General features: G+C 36.9%; 1 protein-coding gene across 3 annotated transcripts; it reads right to left on the reverse strand.

Moving 5' to 3' along the window:
- Window positions 1–2,825: 2,825 nt before the first annotated feature.
- LOC132056379 (F-box/kelch-repeat protein At2g43270-like) lies at window positions 2,826–9,865 on the reverse strand. Of its 3 annotated transcripts, none has more exons than XM_059448551.1 (3): window positions 9,610–9,857; window positions 5,738–5,946; window positions 2,826–3,234 (listed from the first exon to the last, which is right to left on the reverse strand). In XM_059448551.1, the coding sequence occupies exons 1-3, from the start codon at window positions 9,645–9,647 to the stop codon at window positions 3,155–3,157; spliced, it is 327 nt and encodes a 108-aa protein (XP_059304534.1). In that variant the 5' UTR covers window positions 9,648–9,857; the 3' UTR covers window positions 2,826–3,154. The 3 variants fall into 3 exon arrangements, with proteins under 3 accessions (XP_059304534.1, XP_059304526.1, XP_059304543.1); XM_059448543.1 differs by lacking the exon at window positions 2,826–3,234 and adding an exon at window positions 3,241–3,514 and having other exon boundaries at window positions 9,610–9,865; XM_059448560.1 differs by lacking the exon at window positions 2,826–3,234 and adding an exon at window positions 3,241–3,394 and having other exon boundaries at window positions 9,610–9,863.
- Between the last annotated feature and the right edge of the window lie 8,208 nt (window positions 9,866–18,073).

Raw genomic sequence — 18,073 nt, forward strand, 5'->3', positions numbered from 1 at the left:
CTAGATGTCTTGGTAGTTCACCATTTATATGCGTGGCCGGCACACACATATAAAGGAAACTCCACTGGACATGACATCATAGACCCCCTAGGACACTTGAACCTAGTACTCTTATATGACATCATAGACCTACATGTGACCGAGCCCAACCGTCGGCCGAATCACCATATGATATCAAAACATCTTGACACTTAACACATGAATAAACCTAGTAAGTTTGAGAGTATAACTACGTATACCAAGCTTTTGTCATAGTCGAAATACCTAAAATCAAGGCCCTCGAACCACTTTGTATAAATGCTAAAAAGATTGTAAATAAATGTAACAAAAGAACCGGGGCCACTAACGACACTCGATGCTTGACTACATGTGACCGAGCGAACGTCGGCATTTGAATTTCACTAGTATGTAAAGCAACTGAAAGAAAGAATTGAAAGTACCTAGATTACTTGATGGCACAAAAGAAGTAAAGATAAGAATACTTCGAAATCATAATTCGTGGCCTCGGGCCCAATATAAGTGCACAAGTCTGTGACCTCAGGCCCAAGTATACGTATACATAACTGTGGCCTTAGGCTCAAAACACAGGTCTCAAAACACAGGTGCTCAACATTAAACAATTTATATAAAAGAACTGAGAATCATACTGAAAGGTGCAACACTGACAAACTGAGCAATGACTCGTTGAGACATATATTCATGAACTGATTACTAGACCTGAAGCTTTAACCATTTATAAACATGTTGAGTATTCTAGATTGAGACTCATGGGTATCAAACACAAGTCTATATTGATTACGTACTGAGCTCACAACGTTCGGAATGAAAGTCATGAATGAATTATGAAACTAGAGAATAGAAGTTCTGCAACTATTCAAGGAACTAAACTTAACAATATTTCTGAGGCAATCAGTAATGTTCTAAAGTGGTGTAGGGAGAATCATTAACATTCCTAAACGCATAGAGTTAGCCTCACATACATTAATTCTATCCTTTTAGCATAATACAACGTTCGTCAACCCTTTCAACGTTAATCTATAATAATACAAGTCAAAGGGATTCAATATTAGCAAGTATACTCATGCTTTGGTCATCTATGCATTTTATCAAACACTTAGTGAGCATAAAGCTCCACAACCTTCATTAATGGTGCTTATTCATCCAATTACCCAACCTTTTGCTTCTAGGTGATTCTATAACCTCAAATAGATATAATTAACATCATTCTTCATCACCCATATGATTACAACAACCCTAAGTCAACAATCCAACCCATACAATAGTTCGTACGCTTCTTACAATCCAACCCATTAACTTATCTCTCAAGAACTTAAAGTCCATAATCACTAACTAAAAGCTATAATCGATTGGAATAGGAAAGTCTTACATACCTTAATCACTCCAAAACATTTGGAGAAGAATCCCGAAAGTATGAACTTGAATCCTTGAGAACATTAGGATTATAGAGTAGAATCTTGTTAATAATCCGTATATAGGTGTTACCCCTTGTTAATATGATGGAAAATACTTGGGGTTAAGTTCTAGGGTCTTTTCTCCTCCAAAAGTCGACTAAAAATGAAATGGAATGAATGATTTTTGAAAATTTCACGATCTGTACTTTTATAGCCGAGCAAGACCTGCGAAACGTAGGTGTGACTTGATGGATGTAGACCGAACGCAGATTGTGCAGAAAATTATGATTTCGGTGCTCAACCTATGAAACGCAGGTTACATCACAGACAGAACCAATGAAATGCAGGTTGTGTCACAACCTGCCAGAGGTTAGTAAAATGGTTTTAACATAACCAATTTACTTACATGTTCGTTTAAGCTCCATAATATATCGTTGGAAAGATAATTCAAAGGGCTACAAATTTCATGTTTTGAGGTTTCTCAAATTCTCACCGAATTTTCACGAAATCGTGCTAGAAGGCAGGCCTGCCGCAAACTTAATCAATTCTATCAAACCTGAAGCATCTCACTCTTCGTCTAGATTCCAAAACAACTATTTCCATCCAAACTCATCCCGATAGGACTTCATATGTCTAAAATATCACATTAATACTCATTTAACACATTCACACCTAATCTAAATTTATGGAGTGTTACAATCACCTCCAACCGAGCTCCCACAAGCTATTTTAGTGAATGAGGGGTCAAATCACAATTTTGAAATTTTTTTAGAATCTATCCAGGTACCCCTCTATCGCGATCGTTGGACCCATCCACACGATCGCGAGGACGCGAAAAAATTACCCTCGCGACTGCGATGAACTGATTATCAGAAGCTCGTGATCGCACCACATGGCATCGCGATCGTAAATGACAACACCAGAACAGCTGAAACCAAAAAATCTGTATTTTCATCGTTCCACCCCGAGACTCATCCGAAACCTCACGAATACAAATCAAATATGCATCTTAAGTGAAAAGCATGCTACGAACTCACTCACACACTCGAAATTTCCAAAAGAGTTCATCTTGACCCGGTCAACCCCAAACGCCTCGCGCATCAAAATTTCCCAAAAAGGCCGTCTTGATCCGGTCATTCCCGAACGCCTTAAAACTAACTTTCCAACAAAAACACCAAAATACCCTCGAGGCCCTTAGGAACCGAACCAACCACTTTATCAATTTATAATCAGCATTCCGGAATGGAATCGACAAAAAAATCAAAAAGACTCATTTATCCCCGATGTTCACTTTGGTCAACCCAACACTTAAGAAATTCCAAAAACTCCATTTTCTAACTCAAATCTCACCCAACTGCCTTAGGAATCGCGTCAACTCTCCCCACAAGTCAAACATACTCTAGAGGCTAGGGGAAGGGTCAAAAAGAGCAAAATATTTAAAAGTGCCAAGGTCGTTACAACTTATTTTGAAATGGAGGTAGTACTAAGCTATTAAAGCGTTAAATTTAGAAAGCGTAGATAGGGTACTATTGTAAACTATGTAAGAGTCTAATCCATCTACACATTTCTTCCCCTAATATATAATTGTAGGACAATGTCTCTAACAATTTGAACTTTAGATATGCTTCTAGCCTGGAATCTCCGAGTTTCCTCTTTGTCCAGATCTGGTAAATCACTGCATCACTTAGAATTCCAGGATACTTGCTCTTGGTATGTTGTTCTGAACCTGTTGAAGAGTCATGCTACCTCTTTAGCCCATGACCTGATCTGCTTTCGAATTCCCAGCCAGGATAAAATTGTAGGACATATGAAGTGTGAGTACCTGCAATCAAAGATGAAATATTGCATTGATTTTATATTATTGGAATTACATAGTGCACAATTAGGAGGAATTTGGGTGCATCATTTTGCAAGCATGTCCACTGTTGTAAGTATGTTTTGGAATGCTAGCCATAGTATAGATTATTGCCTTGATATAGCACCTGATGACATCAACAAGTTCTTCCATATGGGCCTTGGATATTGAGGGAGAAAGGAGATATATGTCTTCTTAATGTTGTACACTTCCTCTTGTGAGAATTGATCAATAGGACTGATAGCATCTACATTTGGGGAAGCAATAGCTAGCCTTAAATATTTTTCTCACAAGCCAACAAACTTGCTTAGGAGCTTCAAGACTGGTAAGTCCTTCGTTCTTGATATAAAAGCTGTGAATCCTTTCTTTCTTTTTCAGTTTATTAAGAACTATCTTTTTTATAGGCTAGTAAAGAGCAAGAAAAGCGATTAGGCTCATGCGCAGTTGCATACATGCGCATTGGGCCGTAACCCAAAAGGAATTGATTGACATCCCCTCCCAACATAGACTCAAGACCCTCCTATGTTGTGATTTTTAAGTTGTTTCTGCTCCCAATCTATAATTGGTAGAAGTTATTGAAACCAACCTCAAGCTTTATTTTATCGTCCATATATTTTTCTAATGCTTAATTAATTACAATTATATATATAGCAAGTTGAGAAGCAAACTAGTGTTGGCGATCATCATCTCGTTCCAACAATTGGATAGCCACATAAACCTTAAAAGAATCAAATATGCTGAAAAAGAAATATTTGCTACAACATATCATTTTTCGTGATTTTCTAAGAAAAGCGGGTTTCCAAGGTAAGAGGGAGAGAGGAATATTTGGAAATTAGCTTAATCCAAAAGTAAACATCATTTTGCATTATATTTGTTGAGATATATCTATTCACTACTTACATTCAGAATTAATTGTGCAATTAATCTTCCTGGTCAATTTCACAGTGAAAAGAGTATGCTTGTGTTGGCAGAATAAATAGATAAGTAACTATGACTAATAGGGCTGAATTAAGGTAATAGTCTCATGTTTCTTGAACATATATCAAATCATGTTATTTCAGTGAACATACATGTAATATATACTACTAAAGAAAGCAAGAGGAGGATACTACAAAAAAAAATTAAAGGGTTAATCAACCTTACATATCTTTGAACTCAATTTCTTACTACTCAATTAATGTGGTCTTGTGGAAGGAAGAGAAAAGTCTCTTCTCATAATGTATGAGGATAGAAATTCCATGTATTTCACTTCATAAAAGCATAGTAATTATACGTTCCTTTAGCGGGATGCAATGAATCATGGATCATAATACATTTCAAATTGTACTAAAAAAACGACAAAATAAATTCAAATTTTAAAAGTATGAATTAAAAATGCTACAAGAAAAAGATTAACAAGTGAAGACTGTCATCTCCAAACCAGAATGTAGAATTACTAGTTAAATCAACCGTTACATAGGCAGGTTGAGTGTGTAACATGTTATATATTCACTCTTGTTTAAAGTATAATAGAGGAATCAAACATGTCAGGTAAAGTGTAATGGTCCAGCTTCCCATTTCTTCGTTTAACTGTTACTAAGCTCTCCTTATAAGAATGAATTGAACAACTGCCTTTCATATCATTTCTCCTCACTTTCGAATAAAGAAATTCAAGATTCATCTCTTGGATCCTAACATTATAAGAGACAGGGCGAGAATATTTATTACAAGAATGACATTGTTAGAATTTCAAGACTTAACATCTGAAATGGTAAGAAGTTTGCTCGAAATCCTTGGTCGGGTCATTACCCATATATCATAAACATGTGTATCAACTATGGTCTAGAGTACAATAGAGTGATCAAACAATATCATATTTAGACTCCAAAGATTGAAAGGGGGCGTAGCATCTGAACATTAAATCTCCGCAAACACCTCACTACTAGAGTCAAACCAAAGAATTTTATAGTTACACTGTTCTTCCTTTAGAAGCCAGTACTAAGATCTGTTCACATAAACAATTTCAAGGAATTCTATACTGTCTATATATACAAGGATTTCGGAATTTAAGGTAGAAGGATTCTCTATGAATCCCTTGAATAGGAATATACATATGCATATGACAGAGGGATGGTATGACTTGTGATGTCCTCCCAGACAAAAGCAAACCACCTGAATCATTAGTTATGGGGGCTAATATGATCTCAAAATTATATTTGAGTACTCTAAAAGATGGTTAAACCTTACAGATAGGTGCAAGAAGAGGCTTCTCCTCCTTGGTGGCAGCATTCCGTAATGCCAAGGAGATGTTGTGTATGCTGCTATTAATTACTCTCTTCAACAAAAAATAAACTATCGACAAAACCTAATAGGTGTGTCATACCTTTGAATCTCTAAAGATAATCATGATTTTAATGTACAAATACATCTACAAATGAAATTAAAGTGATAGGATTGAGATTGGAATTGGGATTGAGAGACAAATCATCACCTGTGGGGCATCCAACATCTTCACAAACCGGGTATTCGAGGATCTTTTTCTTATTTCTCCAATTGTACCGCTCGCTAATAAAGCTAGGGCTCTTGATAATTTTGTAATAGTGTTTGCTTATGCATTTGAATCGCAACATTGACTTCAAGGGAAACCTTAATAAAATCTCTCTAACTACGTCTTTAGGCCAAGGAGGACCACCATTATCCCTGGCGGCAATAGTAGTACAAAAAGGGGTGATAAGAACGATGGATAACAATGCTTAATATTGAAGAAAAGACTAATGAAGCAACAAATATATAGAGTTAATTGATTGAGGGAATTACTCGATACTTCCTTTTTAATAGATTCACCACTTTTGAAGACTGTAATTTCTTTTAATAATCACTACCATGTAATTATTATAGTAAGTAATCTAATCATTTTACTATCATTAAAATATACATTTATTTTTGGGGTTTAGGAGTGTATTACTTCCACATTCTATTTGTTTCACGTCTTCCTTTTGATTAGTTCAATTTATTTGAATCTGAATGGTTCAGACCTTAGGCCATTAATTACATTTGTTTAAATTAAAATTTAAGTACTTTCTTTTTACCCCTCCCCAGAAGCTCCCTCGGTGACTTGAACCCACAACATTTGGGTTGGAGGTAGAGGGTGTTTACCATTTGAGCAACCCACTCTTGTCTAAGATTTAAGCACTTATTAGGTCTTAATAATTAAAATCTTGATCAAAGTCTTTATATCATTAAGAGGTACCACCACTTTATCCACAACCACCAGCCACCACTAGTAACCACCTCTGGCATCACAGCCACAACCATCACTATCAATCACCACCATCATCGCCTACCACTTGCAACGATCATTGTCATCAACCTCTAGTGTCAGTCGCTACCACACCTACCACATCCATCATAATAATGATATCCACTATCGCCACCTCCGCCGCCACTATCAACCACTACTATCGTTGGCCCATACATACTACCAACCACCTCCATTATCATAACTCGTACCGCTGCCAACTAACACCAACACCATAATTAACCACCACACATTCTTTAGCCACCACTGCCAACACCACACACTATAACATCAATCAGCTCCACCATCATGACTACCGCTACTACCATCATCGCCACCATTACACCAATCACTACAACAGTAACCACCTCCACCATTACAACTATTTTCACCACCGTTACTAGACACTAGTACCAACCACCACCACCACCACCACCACACTAGAAACCATCTCTACCATCATTAGTGAACATAAATGTTTCATGTTTTATTAAATAATGATTTTATTTTATCAAAATTTATATTTTTTCTAATACCTAATTATAATTTTATTTGAACTATAGATTTATTATGTTTTAAAAAAAATTAGGCACATTTAGATCTTGAAAAATAAATAGTCTTAATCATTTAGTGTTTAGATTTAGAGACAAAATTTTAATCATTCAGATGCGCATTAAGATTTAGATGTCTTAATTTTAATGAAAACAAATGAGGCCTTAATCTATTTTGTCTTAATAAATCCTGAACTTGGTAGCTTATAACTTTCAGGAAATTACAGATGAATAATCTTGAAAATGGGCGGTCTTGGACTTTCGACCCTCGCTTGCTCCATGGGCAATAATTCAAGTTTAACGAATTTTGTCCTACAGGCCTTCGTATATACCACGTAGCTGAAAGTAGTCCTTAATGTATAGAAAAAGTGATCATTTTAAACATTCATATATACCAAGTCCTTAATGTATAGAAAAAGTAATTCTTTTAATCCTTCGTATATACCACATGACGGAAATAGTCCTTGATGTATGAAGAAAAGTGATCAGTTTGATCCTAAACCTTAAAAGTAACAGTGTAAGTCAAATAATCTATCAAGTTTAACCAGTCACTCACGTGAGGAAAGCAAAAACTACCATTTCGCTTAAACCATCACTTGGAATATACACTTCTTTTGCTTTTCTTATAACATAGTTTCAGTTCTTACAGCAAGAGGCAAAATTGATTTATGATTTCAAAGGCAAAAACATGCCATTGATTATTGATATAAGAGTTTGCATTAAAGCTAGCAAAAGTTGAATGTTATTCTCATCATATAATATTTAGTTAAGGCTGAATGGTTTCACTCCCATTTCTTATGTTTTATACAGCTCACGTGAATTACTGATTAAACTAGTAGAGTTTGTACTTGTATTGTCACTTTTAAGGTTTAAGAATAAAATTGATCTTTTTTATACATTAAAGACTATTTCAGTTATGTGATATATATGAAGGACTAAAATTATCACTTTTTTCATACATTAAGGACCATTTCAGTTGCATATATATATATATGCATATATAAGGAATAAATAGTCCAACCCCGTACTTTAAGGACCATTTTGATCATTTTCTCTGATTTCATGCTATAATAAGTTAGGTTGACATTCGAATTTGCATATCATTCAGGTTATCAATAAATTGTGGGATTTACCAGTAAAGCATGAGCTCTGATACATATTTCAGGCTGGTCCTAAAACTATAGTTTGGGAGATTTGGAAGAGGAGGAATATTTTAAGGGATGGGGGTGGGGGGAATGACAACTACAAAGTTGATTCACCAGGTGATTCACACTCTGATAATGTTCATGAAGGTAAGGAGGAAATATTTCAAGTATGTTGCATACAAATGGAGCAATGTAGTGGATGCTTTAAATTGGTATTCTCAACCTATTAAGGTCACTACAGTGCTGTGGAAAATTCTTGATAAATAATTGATTAAAGTCAATACTGATGGTGCCTCTAGAGGGAACCGTGGGAGAAGTTCTTGGTGATTTTGTATGAGAGATGATAAAGGTGATATTTTACAGGCACAAGCACAAGAGATGGGGGATCCTATGAGCACTATCACACAAGCAGGAACTATGGCCATACTTTAAGCCCTCAGATATCTGGATGCCAATTATATGGATGGATTTATAATAGAATCAGATTCCTTATTGAAGAATATCATAGTATGGGAAGTGCCTTGGGGGATTGTTAACAGTATATAGGACATTTGGAATCTCTTGGAAGGAAAGGTAGTGGTGGTAGAGCACAGGTAAGAAAAGGTAACAAGTAAAAATTATCAGGTAGCTAATCCTTCTTTGGACAAAGGGCAACTTTGAGGCTAACAATTTCATGGAGATGGGTAATAAGGGAAGAAAGCTGGTGAACAGTGACAAGTTTGAGGCACCTTGCATAAGAATCAGGAAATACAGGAAATCTTGAGAGGAGGAGGAAAGAGAAGGGAGAGATTCCTATATTCAAATCCTCTAGGATGAAAACAGGGAGAATCACTTTTTTACTTACAGTTTGATCTTTGATGCAGGTACACCAAGTATGGCGACACTAAGGAAGCATAAGGATATGAAGGAAACAAGAAGTAGGCTTTTTCTTGGCCTAAGCTTTATTCCAATCCAACAGGTTGTTGCATACTGGGTGGTATTAGTACCTTTTGGTACTCAACCCATAGTGCAAAAATAGTACGAATTAGGATGAAGCAAGATCAAATCACCCAGAAAATCACATACAAGTTCAACATGGAAAAGCAGCACCAGCAAGGATAAGATGGACATAATTAGAAAATAGAATCTACACTCCTTGGTTACAAAATACACAGTTATATATATTAAAAATTTGATCCTAATTTGGGAAAGTAGTGGGAGACTAAAAACTCACTGGATGCGGTAGTAACACAGAAGTGGAGTACAAATCAAGCAACGTACAACATACAATTCAGATACCAACAGTAAGAACAACAGGAATCAACTAGATTTTGGAAGTAAATTTCAAGAAAGAGGAGGAGAAGCAAAGGACTCAGATGCAACAACAAACCTGATAGACGTTTCAACAACATCAAGAGTAGGTTCCATGAGTGGAATCGCAATGACCAGCTTCACCAACTGAAACGCCCAGCAAATTATAGCTTACAAAAGCAATTTTGATCTTACAAGAAGATAGATGCATACATTGGTCTTTTGATTACACAGATAGTAACTGACGGAGATTTCTATAATGGAGCTCGAACTGCAACTTTGTCGGCTTTAACAATTTGGAATTTTGGCTTTGTTTCTTTTATTTTTTGCTTTAGACAGTTTGCTTTATTTGGATTAGTTTGATGAATGAATAAATTGTCATTGGGTCCCACCCAATGACCTTGCCTTAAGAAAAGGTTAGGTTGAGCTCAATTCAATATTGTAACTAAAATTTGAGAACATGTTGATGGGAAATTTATGAATATTCCCAAATTGGAATGCAGGTAATAACTGAAGTCATCAGTAACATTAATATCTCCTTTTTCTTTTTTTCTTTTTTTTCCCCTTTTTAAACTCTTCCTTTCCTTTTTCTTCCATTATATGGTGTAGTCAAACCTCTTTAGAACATCATTGGTTTTGAGATTTTTTTAACTGTTATAACAACTGACTGTTAACAACAACAACTACAACAATATCCCCAGTTTAATCTCCCAAGTGGAGTCTAGGGAGGGTAAAATATACTCAAACCTTACATCTACCTTTATGGGGTAGAGAGTTTGTTCCCGATAGACCCTCGACATGACTGGCTATTATAGATTAATAACAAATTTGGCATCTAATAATATTGTAACATCTTGTACCTTAGCATTAGGATGCATCATAGTAAACCATAGAGTTGGAAGGATTTAAGATCGTACATGAGGTTATAGATGTAGGACCCCATAAGTTTGACGAATTTCAAAACCGTTATATACAACCTTGATGTGGTATTTTCTTTTAAGTGAAACCTTATAGTAAAAATTTAATAAGTATGATTTTATATAGTTATTATTGTTATTATTTCTCGAATACTTCTTAAATTATATATATGTTATGAGGAAGTTTATAAATGAGATTTTATTTGTTATAAGAATAGAAAATATTTTCTCATAAAAAGAATTATTTTTTCCCGTTTTGAGAATTAATGTACCCAAATTTGTACTTTTGATAACAGGTTGGAAAAATTAGAAAGGGATGAAATATATTTTCTAGATATCTCCATGTAACGACCCGTTTGGTCTTTTTGAGCTTTTACTCTGTTTTGCCCAAAATACCCTTCCCTTAGTATTTTTTGATTTTTATGACTCGTAAAAATGGGTGGCACGGTTTCCTAGGAAATCGAGTAGGTTTCAAAATCATTTTGGTGGGTGTTAGAGGCTGCTAAGTTAAAAGAAGGACTGGGTTTGATCAAAGTTAACTTTGGGGGTAAATGTGTCTTTTCTAAGTTTGGTTGATTCCATTAGGTATGGAACGTCATTTATGACTTAGTAGAGTTATTGTTTCGGGTCCCGAGGCGTCCGTTTGTGTTTTGGGTCATTGGTTGGAAATGATGGTTTTGGTTGGGATTGGAGTTGACTTGAGTCAACATCGGGTCAAGGCGCCCTCTTTAGGGAAATCCAAGTGTGCGAGCGAGTTCGTAGTGTATTTTATGATAAGTTTGCATATTTGGTTTGTATCCTGGAGTTTTCGAGTGAGTTCCGGGTATCCATTCGGGTTTTTAGAAGAACTAGACTTTCTAGTTGAGCATTTTACCGGTTTCCTTCTTCGCATTCGCCAGGGAGGTACCGTCTTCACAATGGTTGTGTTCATGTGGGCCTCCTCACATTCGCGAAGAGGAATTTCTTGGGAAGCCTCGCATTTGCGAGACCCATCTCGCATTCGTGATGGCCAAATCTCTTGGTCCTAGTTGTGCGTCATCGCGTTCGTGAGCGTGCTCCGCATTCGCGATGAAGGAAATCACTAAAACATTGATTTAATTTCAAATTTCAATAGGAGACTTCATTCTCACTTATTTTAAGTTCTAGAACTCGGTTTTGGGTGATTCCAAGTTCTGAACTTAAGATTCTTCATTAGGGTAAGTTTAAAAATCCCATCTAGACTTTAATACTTGATTTCATCCTCTAATTTCCTTGCTAATCCATGAATCCACATAGCAAAATAGGGGTTTTCTAAAGATTGGGGTTTTTGACTAAATAGTTGAATGGAAGGCCAAATTATTGTTAGATTCTCATGAAATTTAGGCTATGAACTATCTAGACTAAGGGTAACATAATTTTATTTTCAATTTCTAGTTTTGCCCTTGGGGCTCGAGGTTGGATATTTTGGGTTTATTTTTGTGTTTCAACTTAAGTATAGCAATATAGGTATTGTTGGGTTCGTATGACCGAATAGGTTACTAATTTGATCTTGGTAAGTTCAATTTCTCGATAAGTTACCATTTTGACCTTCCAGGTTAGACTTGAAGTTTTTGGGATAACTTTTTGTACCAGAATACTTTTATGATTTATTGAGTATCCTAAGATCCATATTTTGACGTAGAATTTATGCTTGGTAGACTTCGATCGTCGGACACTTTGAAAAGGAAAGGCTTTGGCGTGAGGGTTCGTGGGGCCCACTTAGTTTTCAGGTAGTCTACGATTTATGTTTAGACTTCAATTGGAGAACATATATCGTTTATAAATATTGAAGGAGTATTGGGTGTGATGGGTTTCATGACCCAAATCGCCAGCCGTGGTGGCATCTACACTATTCCCTATAATAGGCACGCTATTTTCCAAGTCAATTACCTCTTTTTAGAAAAGAAGCGCGGAATTAAAATAATTAGGAGCTTGCATAATCTAATGATAGTGACAAATCAAGTAATGAACAAGACTTTTATAAATACTATAATGACTCGTTTGGTCGTTATGTGCGTCTTGACAATTTTACCCCCGTTGACCCTTCCCCTAGTCCCGTTAGGATGCTTTTGACCCGCAGGGATGGCCGACATGATTTTTGAGGTAATCGAGCGGGTCTTGGTAAGATTACGGGAATTTAGAACCTTAAAATGAAAAATATTTGACCGATAGCTGACTTTTGGATAAACAGACCTTTTTGGGTATTCCATCGATTCCATGAGGTCCGGTTGGTCGATTTACTGGAATGTTTGTTCAGTTCCCAAGTGTTACACCCGTCACTTTTGTACGTTAAGCATCTTCGTGAGTTGGGGGTTATAGATTTGGAGAGCGGAATTGTATTCGAGGTTTTATAAGATTAGATGTGTTCATCTTGAGTATACGGAGGTTTAAGTTCATGTTTGGCATGTGTCGGAAGGATTAGAGGAGGAATGAATCAAAGAGAACACATTTCGTCGGAGTTTGACTTTGGGAAGAGAAATACGGACCATATATCAAAATATGGACCGTACCTTGAAATACGATCCGTACTTCTCTTGGCAGAGAGGGCAAAAATTTCGTTGGGAAATACGGTCAATACATATGGACCGATATATATATATATACGGCCAGTATTTTTGGCCATATTTCTATGTCGGTTCCAGCTTTTTTTTTTGTAAAATATTTCGTATACACCTCATTTTATCTCATTTCATTCATCTCCCCTGACCTCTAACCTTCTAGAAAACTCTCTCCAACATACCTAATCAACCCCTAAGTAAAATCAAGGATCAAAAGAGAAGAACAAGTGCTCAAAGTTTCTAAAGTAATTAATTGAACCTTGTTTCCCCATCCTGTAGAAGCTATGGAGGATACTCCAAGGTGAATTAATCTTGGAATTGAAGTGTTCTTGAGCTCTTAAGGTAAGGTTTCATCTTATTCCATGTTTATGAGTTTATATGATGGTTATGTTGGGTTTGAAGGGGAAAGAAGTTGGAGGGAAGGTTCAAATAAGAACTTGAGATTATGTTAAGATGTAATCTAACTGGAGTCATGTTGTTAATGTATTTTTGAGCTAGAATATTATTGTAAGGATAGTAGTTGGTATTGAGATTGTATTAAGGAGGTTATACTTGATATTATTGGAAGAAGAAAGTGTATAAGTGTCGTATACAAGCGTATATTGGGCTATTTTGATGAGAATCTTGGGGTGAGTAGTGACGTGAAATTAAAGACTTATATAAGGTTGTTGTTGTGATATTGGCTATCAGGTGTGTTGTAGTGACCAAAGAGATTTGAGTACTGGTCCGACAGATTCATTGTGGGTTTATGTTGACGATTTGAGCTATGTTAAGGCTAACTTTCTTTCTTTTGGCATGATCCTCATGAACGAAACGTAAATATATCGTTACCCATAATGATTCCATTCTTAGCAGCTAGAGATGTCCTATGTTGGTTCATGTTCCAATGATATTGTTCATAGTAAGTCCTTCTTCAGATTCAGTATACTTTATAGAATCACATGATGATGCAAATGCTATTTCATAATGATGATCGGAGGTGTAACGACCTTACGTCACTCCGAAAGATTCAAGATGCACTCTTATATATATATATATACGCACAGAGAGACTATAACCCCACAGGCGTTATCTACGCGTATACTTTTATTATGTCTACATGGGGTATGGGGAAGGTGACGGCGTTATATACGCACTACCACTTGATCAGCTTGTCATATGGTAATGATTATGCCCACAGAGGCCGATATGATGGTGATTATGCCCACAGATGCTGATATGATACGATGGAATGCCCACAGAGGCTTGACAGGCATTACATACACATGTGTATGTATGATCAGGCATTATATATGCATATATACAGTACTTATGCATGTCATTGGCCCTCCAAGGTAGTTCAGGTGTACATGTTGCATTCCTTTTATCCTACATACTTTCATGTCTTCTTTATGTTACTTTCATACCTTACATACTAAGTAATTTGTTCGTGCATCGACGCTCGCTTTGGCTGTGGGGACCTTTGCGTTTCATGCCGCCGGGTTCGGGTAGACAGTTGACGATCCGCCCAGGTTGTCGTTCGATATCAAGCACTCCCCTTATCCCGGAGTTGTTGTTGTATTTTGGTACATTATATTTTTATTGTACATACGAGTATGACGGGGCTTTGTCCCGACCTTGTTATGTCATGTACTTTATTAGAGGGTTGTAGACAATTGTGGTATAGTTAGACATTGTATGGCCCCCTCAGTCTATATTTTGTTGCATAGTTGTCTATGATTGCCTTGTCGGCTTGTACAGTTTTGTCCAGCATAGTTATATACGTATATCCTTTAGGATCGTTCTTTTTCAGCATATTTCTCTTATGATCTAGCGGGTTGCCATCTGATGACCCTAGTGATCCACCTTTATTTATGATTATGATATGACAGCATGATTAGTGATGCTAGGCCGGTAAGGCTGGGATGCCCGTCATGGCCCTTCGATTTGGGTCATCACACCGAGGCATTCGGGAGGGTTTTGTACCCTTGGTTGGAAACTTAGTTTTGGCCGTTTAGGGAAGATCGAGTCAAGGTGACCTCTGTTGGGTCATCACTCCGTTGTGCCTGCTTGTTTGGTATGTATCTAGGGGTTTCGGATGGATGTCAGGATTTTGGGTGGAACTTGGTAAATGGTTTTCTGATGTCCCGCTTCTGTGGGTGTGTTTCCGCCTCTGTGGGTCTGACAATGCGGGACTTGGCCTTTTGGCGTGAGCTGCTGAGTCATTAATGAGATCCGCCTTAGCGAATGATTATCCACCGATGAGGGAGCGCCTAAGCGGACCGTTGCTCCGCGTAAGTGGAATTCGCTGAATCAGAACCTGATATTTTCCCAATTCGAACCATTCCTTTTCCATCCACCAAATTGAAACCTAGAGAGTTCTAAAGGTGATTTGCGGAGCATTTAGGATTGAATCTTCATTGGGGAAGTTTCCTTTTACTCCCTCGTGTTTTATTTAATGTTTAAGCTTAGATTTTATGGTGGAGGTTTAGTTGGAGAGAAAGATTGTAGACTCTAGGTTTGACTTCATGAATCATATGCTTTAAAAGTAAATTTTGATTGGGAAATCTTGTTAATCTAGTCATAAAATACTTGGAATAATTAGATACCAGGTTGAATCTATCTAAATTTTATGGATTATGAATATGGAAAGTTCGAATTTCTTTCTAAATTGGGGGTTTTTGATTAAAGGTTGAAATTGATGATTGATTGAGTTTAATTAGTAATTGAGGGATAGTATTGGACATCCTAAGCGTTGATTAACCAATTTTTACTTTAAATTCTCACTTTGCCCTTGTGGGCCCAATTTTTCTCTTTAAAAGTGTTGTTTTTTATTTGATTAGTATTTTATCTACATGGGTATTGCTGCTCTCCATTTCTAATATAGAATACGTTGTTGAATAGACTCCGAACATTTGAAAGGTCAAGGCTTGTGTTGGATAGTTCCTGGCACCCACTCAACATCAAGATAGGTTACGGTTTACCTTTCGATTAGACTCCAATTAGTGAAGCATATGTAGGAGTTAGATATTGATGGGGAAAACATGCTAGGCCTTCGGGAGTTGAGGTGAAATCCTTTTAGGTTGGTTTTTCTGTTGTTTGTGGGTTTCTCTCCTTGTTGTTGTGATTGGGCTTGTCGCCTTATTTTCTATGTTGTGAATTGTTTATGCATTCATCTCTCTCTTGTTATGTCACTTATCATCGAAAGGCGGAAGAGCAATGATATTAGGCTTGAATCGTGACGTGTGCTTATGATAAGACACGGATGAAATCTTGATTTTGGTTTATAGTTGATTATGAGATCTTGCATGCCATACATTCTCATTTTATATGATGCATTGATATGAACTATGACTTGGTACTGATGATGATAAGTAAGACAAAGGAACATCCGAGGTCTTTGCCGAATCGTGTAAAAGAGAGATGAAAATTTGTGATCCGAGGTTGTTACCAGAGCAAAATGTGTTATACTCGCTGCCCTAGGTTTCTTGCGAGGAAAAGGGTGTACATGGACTTCACGGGTCCCCCGTCGATCATGACAATTGAGATGTGAGGTTTCCATCCTAAGCATGTGTGTACGATATTGATAGTTGGCCAGTGCATTGCATTGCATCGTATATACATTCACACTTACATACATTCTTCATTGCCTGATTTTGTACTTAACAAATGATATCTAGATTGATCCTATGTTGAATTGGTACGTGAGTGTTCTTGATTGCTTTCTTGTTGATTTCTTTCTTCATATATGTGAAGTAATTATTGTCGACCTATGATACCTATCAATACATAGTGTTTGTACTGATACTATCTTGTTGTACTCTTTTCTGAGCGCAGAGTTTGCTACAGGATCCACATCAGCACCTCGTTAGTGATTTCCGAGGCTTCTTATTTGAGTTTCAAGGGTGAGCCATGTTTCAGATCCACAGCCCGGAAAACTCTTCTCTTATGATACTTGTCTTTCTGGTTCTAAACAGTATTTCAGACACTTAGTAAATCCTACATTCAGACTTATATAGTTTGTAGTGGCTCTTGTACTATGACTTGACCAGTTTCTTGGTGTTTTATTTGTACTTCCGCACTTTATGGTATGATTTGAGACTGCTTAAATAACTCTATTTCTTTTCGTATGTTTAAAATGAATGTTGAATAAGGGAAGGGTTTTCCCACTAGGGGGGTAGCATGGATGCCTGCTCAGTCCACTAGTTGGGTCATGACAAATACATTTCCCAAAATCTTATCGTACACGGTACAAGAGCTTCTACAACAAATTGCAAGATTTGAAAGACATACAGACTCCGAACATGATAAACACTGTTTGTAAGAGTAAAATAGACAGGGTATATAGGAAGAGACTTCGGGAAGCAGAACCGGCTAGTGGCTCTCCCAGAACATATCTGTGAAAATCCTCAAAAATCTATCCCGATACCTCGAACATTTACCTGGAACAACTCTACACCCCGAAAAGGGTGTAACAAGAGTAGTATCAGTACAACATAATACTAGTAAGTATCATAGGCTGACTAAGATTAGTTAACGTATGTGAAACACAGAAATCAACAAGTAATGCGCAAAGCACATCCTAAATAATCGAGTCATAGCCTAGGTTAAGCTTCTATTCCACAAGCCTGCCAAGTTCTAAGAAACTCATCAACCATAGATCACAACACAAGTACATGTCACGACCCATTTCCCTAAGTCCTGCGGGCATGTACCTTTCCTACCTCGGTAAGTGAACCTTTATCCCAACAATCATAAAAACATAAATAAAGCGGAAGAAGATAGAATAACGTAAGTCTCACGATAATAATATAAGAAAATGCGGAAGTAAATGAAATACACCCCAGTATCTGGTCTGGTCATACAAGAACATCTAACTAAATACTATAAGTCTAAATAATAGTAATACATAAATAGTCTTAAAATCATGTCTCAGGATGAAAATAAAGACATAATAGAAGGAAGAGTCTTCTGGCAAAGGAACGCCCCCATGCTCACCCCCCGAAAGACTCGAATCGCAACTCGAATATCCCAGAGGAAAGGATGATCCTACCCCGGGACCCACATTCAT

This window comes from Lycium ferocissimum, chromosome 1, assembly GCF_029784015.1.
Source record: "Lycium ferocissimum isolate CSIRO_LF1 chromosome 1, AGI_CSIRO_Lferr_CH_V1, whole genome shotgun sequence".
NCBI classification, from domain to species: Eukaryota; Viridiplantae; Streptophyta; class Magnoliopsida; order Solanales; family Solanaceae; genus Lycium; species Lycium ferocissimum.